Raw genomic sequence first — 9,042 nt, 5'->3', positions numbered from 1 at the left:
GCACGTCTTTCCACACGCCCCAACAGAACAGAGGTTCCTCTTTCTCTCTCTGAGGCTCCAGAGCGAGAAGGAGGCCAGGTTCCTTGGGCCAAAAAGAGGGTTGTGTGTCCCTTTGTGCCCCTGACCCTCCATTTTGGGGGGAAGGAAGGAAGGAAGGAAGGAAGGAAGGAAGGAAGGAAGAAAGGGGCCTGTGCGGGTCTGAGGAAGGGAGGCAGGACCAGTGGAGAGGCTGGGCTTTGGGGGCTGAGAGAGAGAGAGGTGGGGAAAGAGACCCTCCCTTTGGGCCCTAGCTGGGGAGGGTCCACCGGTCCTTGCCTCCCCCTTTGGGAAAGGAGACGCCCTCAGCCCCTGGACTAACTCCTGACACTCATTCCTAGGGCTGGGACTCAGAGGAGTTTCCTAGGCATTGTCACCTTCTGCCCTCCATGGCCATTAGCACTGACCTTTTCCCATTGCCTTCCCTCCCTCAGCCCTGTGGACCTCCTCCTCCTTCGCACTCAAAGCAACCCTTCTCTACGGCTGAGGAGACGGCCTCTGACCCAGGGAAGCTCCGGCCATAAAGGACTGCAGAAGAGGCCTTTCTGGGGCTGAAGAAGTCAGTGTCTTTGTACTGAAGGTAGGCTTTTATTCCTGGAGCTGAAAGATGACCTTTGTTTAAATGTTTAAGTCCAGAATTGTATGGAAATGTTGCAGCTGAGAGAGTGAGCCCATGCTTTGCAGGCATAAAGCCCCAAATTCGCTCTCTAACAGCCTTGTCTTCCCAGAAGGTGGAAGGGAGATTTCCAGACCTCAGACACAGTGCACAAGTGAGTCCTTTTTATGGGAATTGTGTGTGTATGTGTTGTTTACTAGAACTTTGTGAGATATTAGTTTCACTGGGTTTATAAAATGAATTTATATACGTCTTCACTTACCCCAAATGAGCATAATCCAAGGTGCAATATTCAAGTCATAAACCTATACATTTATAGATATTTGTTATATCAAGTGCAACGTATTCAGCAGTTTGCATCTTTTAAAAAAATATTCAAGGAAAAATGAAGAAATTGTGATTTTAACAATAGATCCATTCAGAAACAATGCACACAAATGTATATGCCTCAATTTCTATGTGGCTTTAGCAAGAAGAGGGAGGAGGTTCATACTTCATGCTCCTGCTATGACTGACATAGGAAACACAGCAGTTAAGCTTAGAAAAATAGTCTCATCTGCAAAAATAAAGTGATTATTTTGACCAGTGTTTAAATGGGGAGGGGGCCATGATGAGGGGAGGACATGGATTAGATCTGTAAGGTAATTCATGTCTCATCCAGCCCAAGAGCTAGAGCTTCTTCACCTGGGACATAAAGCAGGTCCTCCCCTCCTCCTCTGTGTGAAAGAGAAGTCAAATTCTCATCAGTGATGATGACATAGCATGAAAAATTTGCATTCCTGCATTTAAAAATCTGTGGAGTCCTGAATCCTGTTGGTTAACCCTAGAGAGTAGACCCACTGAAACCATAAGTGACTGGTGAGTCGACATATAGATAAATCCAACTGATTCAGTGATTCTACTCTGATCAGGACTAGGCATAGGATACAGGCTAGGATTTAGGCCTGCATGTGGCTGGAACAGGATATTCCCAAGACAAGATGGACAGGCAACAGTGTGGAAAATGGGCACTCTCCACACTGGCAGAGACACTCTCAGAATTGTGACTTCTCTGCATGCAGAAGGCTGCCATGGGAATTGGGTGCTCCCTTTCCATCAGCTCAATCCTCTGGTGCCCCCTGATCCTGGGAGAAGGTTTGGATCCCATGGAAGGGGAGCAGCCTGAGAAGAGAGAGCTCCTTTCCTGCCCTTCTTGACTGGGGGCCTTCCTGGAGAAGGGCCATTTGTAGACTCATTCCACCCAGAGAAACACTGGAGCATAGAGAGTTCTACTGGTTTGGCCACTGGGAGAATGAGGAACCACCAGGCCAGACAGCCTGACCCAGCAAAACCCTCTATGCTCCAGTGTTGCTCCGAGTGGAATCAGGCTACAAATGGCCATTCACTGACCCAGGTCCTACCATAGAGTTGTGGAAGGCATCCCGCATGGCCATTCCATGCCTGGTGAGAGTGTTGGTGTGAGGTATTAGAGAAGCATCCAGCTGTGTTTCTGTAGTCAGAAGCAAAATGAAGAAATCTTTTTCTGAGGGCAACTGGGGACCTCTGCAGGTTTCAGCAGATAATGCACTCATTTCACATCCAGCTATGAGGACATAGTCAGGACCCTTTCCAATTTCCCATCCCCTGATCTCTCACAAGGCATGGAGTAAGTGTTGTGTAGGGGAGCTGCAGTGAGTCTGTGCTAGGTCCAGGGGGTTTTGTTTGGTGCAGAGGGAGGAAGGGGATGCTCACATCTACATCAGCCCAAAGGAGGCATAGGTTACCTGCATATGTCATCAGCAGGATGCTCTTCTCCGTGTCTTTGACTGCTGCAGGGTTTCTTGCTAAACCAAGTCTTACCCTGGTCTCTTTTCTCAGGAACCTCATTGCAATCCCCTTGTACACAGCGTTGGGACGTTGTTTGCTGGAAGTGACCAAAGTGCAGGGCCACCAGGATCCCCCTGCCCACCTGATGGCCAACACAAAGGCCAAGCAGACGGGGCTGGGCTCCAACAGAAAGAGGCTGCCGAGGGTTAACAGCTCTTTGGTAAGTTGCCATCCTGACTGTTATTTTCATCTGTGTCTGGGCTGGATCATGAAAGCAAGCAGAGAAGATACTGTCCCAGTTTGGCAGAGTGAGTCCTGGTTAATCCTCTGTCTCCTCATTTTTTCAGGGGCTTAGGAAATGTCCTATTTCACTCTCCTCCTCCCATTTCCTCCTTTCTCCTCAGGTCAGTTCAGTTGCTGCAAAGTGCATTCCAGGTTCAAAAGAGTCTACAGCCCATCAATGCAAAAGAGGGGAGAGGGGAGGAGAGAAGGGGGCAGGGTCTCGCCCTTGCCAGGAGTCTAAGCCAAAAGCAAAATGCTGTACCCTTTCTCGCTTGTGTGATCTTTATCATTAACAACTTTGGCCATCTTGACCCACTTCTGGTGTTGCTTGTCCACATGTGTGTTGCTTTCCCCATCTGTGAAATGCTGGATGATATGGAAGAATATCTCTGGACTTAAATTGAGGGTGGGCCCAGTGGCCCTCAAGCCCAGAGTACTCCCCAGAACTGTTTATTAAAAATGAAATTTGCCTCTGAAATTAGGTGAAATATGGCTAAATGAAAACTAATATAAATGTTGTGATAGTCAGTATGTTAATCAATCAATAATATTCCAGAAATGGCTGAAATTATATTGTTTATCATATTGTATATTATATTGAAAGGATTGGAGACAAACTGGATCTCAAAGGCTGTAGCTTTTTGCTTTCTTGCAGAATTTAAAGTTTATTTCCTGGACTGAATTCTGAAGTGTTGAAATAATATTTGCGATGCACCATGTGCTTTCCTCCCCTTTTGTTTAGTCACTCTCTGGATCAGGGCTATTTTCTATTGCAGGTGACCTTTGCGGATCTGGCTGTATATTTCACTGAGGAGGAATGGAAAATGTTAACGAAGAAACAGAGACTGATGTATAGTTATGTGATGATGGAGAATTATGGAAATGTAGCCTCTGTGGGTAAGGAACCTGAATCCATTCCACTTCCTTTGAAGACTGAGGGCCCTTTCATAATTCACTGTCAGATTCCACTTTAGAATGATAAAATCAAAGAGTTGAAATAGACCACAAGGACCATCCGGTTCAATATTCTGCCATGCAGGAACAGACATTCAAAGCACCCCCAAGAGATGGCTATCCAGCCTCTGTTTAAAGACCTCCAAAGAAAGAGACTCCACCAAACTCTGAGGGAGTATATTCCACTTTTGAAGAGCTCTTACTATGAGGAAGTTCCTCCAAAGGTTTAAGTGGAATCTCTTGTCCCTGTGGCTTGCATCCATTGTTCCATGTCCAAAGAAGTGGCAGACCCTTTTGTGTATCCATTGTTTAACTTTAGTCTTAGTCAATAGATAGCCATGAAGACCTTTGTTCCGCAGGTAGCTATAGCCTGAGGATACGTTTCGCAGTATAAATAAGACCCAGATTCCAGCCCTCCTTTGGGCTTTCTGAGCTACAGTTCCAAACCTCAACTCTGTTGAGCAATCGCTCCGGAGCTCTCTTGGGCACTGCGCCCTGCTGAAATCACTTGGGCAAGCCAAAGCCCACTGTCTCTTTCGGGCCTCTTGTTAGCTTAGCCCGCTGGAACGTAGCTCCTAGCCATCGCGGTTGCCGCTTGCTTTCTGTTCCCCGCTGCCGTGTTCACTTACCAACATCCCTCACATCTGTCGCTTGGAGAAGACTCCTAAGGTAAATATTTCAACAGTGCCTCTATCCTTTCTCCTTTACCCCCAACTCTTCCCCTCCCTTGCTTTAGCATTGAATGTGCATGTGCGTGTGTGATCCCTTTTTGGTTGTATGGCTTTAATAAATGTTTATATTTTAATTGCAACTCATTGACATTGCAATCTCTGTTTCTTGGGGTTGGTCTATATGACCTCTGGTATACACATAGGGACCCAATCCGCTGCGTGCGTTGTTAGGACATGCCTCTTGTAAAGTTGAGCTAATTAAATTCCTCTGATTCGATCCTTCCTAACACTTGCGTCCATTGTTCTGTGTCCTTTGCTTTAGAGCAGCAGAAAGCAAGCTTGCTGCATACTCAGTATCTCTTCAAATACTTGAACAGGGCTGTTATATCCACTCTTAACCTTCTCTTCTCCAAGCTAAACATACCCAGCTCCCTAAGTCATTCCTCAGAGAGCATGGTTTCCAGACCATTCACCATTTTGGTTTCCTTCCTCTGGACATGCTCTAGTCTCTCAACATCTGTTTGAACTGTGGTGCCCAGAACTGGACACAGGATCATTGCAAGTGAGCCCTGACCAAAGCAGAATAGAGTGGAACTATTACTTCCCTTGATCTTGACACTATACTCCTATTGATACAGCCTAAGATTACATTGGCCTTTTTAGCTGCTGCATCACACTGTTGACATATGTTCAACTTGTGCTCTACTACCATTCCTAGTTCCCTTTCACACGTAATTTAATTGTCATAACAACTTCCTGTGGAATCTTGGAATTTCTAGTTTTAGTGAGGCACTATTGTTCTCCTCTTTGTAAGGATTCTCAATATCCAATCCTAAACTGCCAATTCTGGAATGTTGTGGGAAGGAGCCATGGAGATTAATGCTTTTTGCCCCTAAATGGTCCTCAGCCCATTCCTGAGCAAGTTTCCTGGCTTTTGTGGCCCCTCTTCCAGCCTTTTGGGGCTCTGGAGAGGCTTCATGGGAAAAAGGCCTCCCTTGGCCCTGCAATGGATCAGAGAGGGCCCAACAGTGGCAAAATGGCCTCCACTTCCACAAAGGGATGCTGTGGGATATTGAGGGGCAAAACATTAAACCATATTTTTAGGCAACACAATTTGGGGTTTCCCCTGAGTTCCCCTGGGGTCCAATGTGACCATCCCACTTCCAAACAGTAGTCCATCTCTGTCTTAGAGATGCCTTAAGGTTGTTTTAAGGCTCATCCCTCACACTTGACCCTCACTAACATCAGAAACCAGGTCCCAGACTCCTTGTTCTGCCTTTCCTAATGCATTAGTTGTATATTGATTGTCTTGCCTTTCTCAAGAAATGAGCCTCAAAGTGTCCCTTTTGTGCATCACACTCTGTGGGTGTGTGTCTGTGATAGAGAGATGGAGGCAATGTGAAAAACAGAAAGGCAGGGAAGAGATGCTGAAGATGAAATGGTAAAGCAGTGCAGATGGGCAATAGGGAAGGTTGGAGAGTGAAAGGAGAAAAGGAAGGGGATCAGGCCTCTGGGATCCAGGAGGGGAAGGCAGGAGCAAAGCCAGGATCGCCTAGCTTGAAAAACACACAAAGCATCACAAGAAGTAATTTGTATTGTAGCAATAAGGGTAAACATCAATCCATAAAATGAAATCCTAAACCTGGCAGGTAAAAATTGTCCCAAATAACTTTGGGAAATATAGACTTAAAATAGTAGCTTTGGCACGGTTGCTTAGAAAGTTGTATCCTAATCGAGTATCTCCCAAGCTGAGTTATATAACATTTCAAGCAGAATACAAGCTGCACATGGCGTGTTTATAGTGTTTATAGTGGCAGTCCACTCATTAACTTCAAACTTCTAAAATGATTCATATAAAAAAGAACAGTCAAATGGATATAGTGCAGAAAACACCGTATACAATCCTATTAATTCCAAAATGGAAGTTGTATAAAAATGTAATAGCCTGACTCTGGGTCATAATTATTTCAAGATATTACATGGGTGTTTCTACATCTGTTCCAAAAAAAAATCTGCTACAAATAATCGCAGATGCACAATATCTGGCAACTTTAACAGTTACCTGCTCCTAATAATACAATTATTTGCAAGCTCTCCTCTCCGACTTCCATCAACTTCACCATCCTTGTACACACAACTCTAATCCACACCAATCCACATGTGAGCTGTATACTGTATTGGTTGTGAGTCATCTCCTGGTGCCACACAGCATGAAGGGACCTCTGCAGTTAGCTTCCATCATGCCTTGGTCTCTGACTCAGGACTTTATGGCAGTCTCACAGGATATAATGCCACTTGCCAATCGAACTATTTCTCCACATGTTTAATAGGATATTTTTGCAACATTCCTTTTTCTGACTATCTGCTTCCAGTGATTCCCTTAAGTCCCCCTCCAATCTCTTCTTTGTTAACTCCTATAAATAAGGATACAATTGTTCCATGGATTTAGGGGCATAAGTAGTACAGTCATCCTTGGGTTACTAACAGAAACTCTCTTAATTTAATCTCTAATAAGGAGGGGTTAATGAGGGCTAAATCATGGGTAACATCCTCCTCTCTTAATGCTGATTTTCAGTCTTATCTGTCACTGTGCTTCTTTACAGAAAAAGATTTGAGTCATGAGAGAATCCACACAGGAAAGAAGTCACATAAATGCAAGCATTGTGGGAGACATTTTGCTTACAAGTCAATCCTTGTCATGCATCGAAGGGTCCATACAGGAGAGAAGCCATACAAATGCCAGCATTGTGGGAAATGTTTTTATATGAAGTCAGTCCTAGTGACACATCAGAGAGTCCACACAGGAGAGAAGCCATACAAATGCCAGCATTGTGGGAAATGTTTTACTTCGAAGTCATACCTAGTGAAACATCAGAGAGTCCACACAGGAGAGAAGCCATACAAATGCCAGCATTGTGGGAAATGTTTTTCTCAGAAGTCAGACCTAGTGAAACATCAGAGAGTCCACACCGGAGAGAAGCCATACAAATGCCAGCGTTGTGGGAAATGTTTTTCTCGGAAATCAATCCTAATGATACATCAGAGAGTCCACACAGGAGAGAAGCCATACAAATGCCAGCGTTGTGGGAAATGTTTTTCTTGCAAGTCACACGTAGTGTCACATCAGAGAGTCCACACAGGAGAGAAGCCATACAAATGCCAGCGTTGTGGGAAATGGTTTTCTCAGAAGTCAATCCTAATGATACATCAGAGAGTCCACACAGGAGAGAAGCCATACAAATGCCAGCATTGTGGGAAATGTTTTTCTCAGAAGTCACACCTAGTGGTACATCCACACTGGAGAGAAGCCATACAAATGCCAGCATTGTGGGAAATGTTTTTATATGAAGTCAGTCCTAGTGACACATCAGAGAGTCCACACAGGAGAGAAGCCATACAAATGCCAGCATTGTGGGAACTGTTTTTCTCAGCAGTCACACCTAGTGGCACACAAGAGAATCCACACAGGAGAGAAGCCATACAAATGCCAGCATTGTGAGAAATGTTTTACTTCAAAGTCACACCAAGTGACACATCAGAGAGTCCACACTGGAGAGAAGCCATAAAAATGCCAGCAGTGAACTAACATTATTTTTGTAAATATGGAATACAAAAAATATATTTGCAATCCTGCTGTGCTAAGAAAAGGCCCTTGTGATTTTGTTTTTCTGTCCATACGTCTGTTTATGTTTTAAAATTGTATTTTGTTAGATTTAGGTTTTAATTGCTAATAGAATAGATAATTGTTTCAGGTTGTAACTTTGGCTGGGGATTGTGGTTCGTGGTATAAATTAGCTAAATGGGGGGCTGGGATTTGTTGCAGTTGGTTAGAATAGTTTTGGGAATGATAGCGTTTGGAATTTGTGGGATGTTGGCTGAAGAAAGTGGAGGCTGATATTAACAGGAAGGTGGCTAGTTTCTGGGAATGGCAAAGGGGGGCTTGTTACCTGTGGGGCATAGACTGTGGGAATTGAAGGTGGGGGCTAGGTTTTAAGAGGGTGGAGTTTTAGGTTTGGGGGTTTTAATGTATTGTTTGGATTGGAGTGGGCAGTTCTGACGTAAACGCTGAATTTCTGACTATGTGTTCTCAATAAAATTCTTTGTTGTTTCAACAGACTGGACTCATTGGTGTACAGAAGTTCTGCATTTGCACAAAATTTACCCTTTCTTCTCTCCTCAGCCATCATCTCCATTCCCAGCTATAAGAACAGCAGAGGCAAACACACATACATTTATATATATGTATATCTGTGTGTGCTTATGTGTGTGTGTGTGTGTGTGTGTATTATATCTACATACATACAGTATACATAGACTTTATTTCCAATGCAGAGCCTTCCTTTCTTGCCTTTCCTGGGCTCCATTGTGGCCTCTTCGAAGTGTCCTCAAAATAAGGAAGGAAGGGGAGGTCGCTGAACCCCCGGCACACTCCTTCCCTTCCCTCAAAGGCCGCCAGTGGAATAAACAGCAGGAGCAGTAAAGCCCTGGTGATCCCTGCGCATGATCAGAAGGGGTCTTTGGATGTATGTGCGCATGCACAGTCTCAGCCCTAAAGCCATTGCTGCCCTCACACTGTTCTGAGGGAAGGAAGGATGGAAATGGGGGAAAACTGTTGTTCGTTCAGAGGAATGGCTGGAATGTCTTCGGGGGGGGGGGGGGGGCTTGGGGATTATAAGA

At 44.7% G+C, this 9,042-nt stretch overlaps 1 protein-coding gene across 1 annotated transcript; it reads left to right on the top strand.

Annotated features, from left to right (window-relative positions):
* The first annotated feature begins 253 nt into the window (after positions 1-253).
* LOC149290478 (uncharacterized) lies at positions 254-8,477 on the top strand. Its single transcript, XM_089489263.1, has 4 exons — positions 254-616; positions 2,510-2,678; positions 3,517-3,637; positions 6,969-8,477. The coding sequence occupies exons 2-4, from the start codon at positions 2,604-2,606 to the stop codon at positions 7,862-7,864; spliced, it is 1,092 nt and encodes a 363-aa protein (XP_089345389.1). The 5' UTR covers positions 254-616; positions 2,510-2,603; the 3' UTR covers positions 7,865-8,477.
* Positions 8,478-9,042: the final 565 nt, after the last annotated feature.

Source organism: Sceloporus occidentalis, unplaced genomic scaffold (genome assembly GCF_023333645.1).
Source record: "Sceloporus occidentalis isolate IW3139 unplaced genomic scaffold, rSceOcc1.0.p SCAF_39, whole genome shotgun sequence".
Classification (NCBI taxonomy): Eukaryota; Metazoa; Chordata; class Lepidosauria; order Squamata; family Phrynosomatidae; genus Sceloporus; species Sceloporus occidentalis.
Note: the sequence above shows the minus strand (reverse complement) of the source record. Positions and strands in the feature narration are given on the sequence as shown.

Bases quoted from the DNA above. Each gene is read 5' to 3' on its own strand.
- LOC149290478 (XM_089489263.1), top strand. From the start codon at position 2,604: ATGGCCAACACAAAGGCCAAGCAGACGGGGCTGGGCTCCAACAGAAAG. The intron at 2,679-3,516 runs GTAAGTTGCCAT...TTTCTATTGCAG, and splicing joins CGAGGGTTAACAGCTCTTTG to GTGACCTTTGCGGATCTGGC. The intron at 3,638-6,968 runs GTAAGGAACCTG...GCTTCTTTACAG, and splicing joins TGGAAATGTAGCCTCTGTGG to AAAAAGATTTGAGTCATGAG.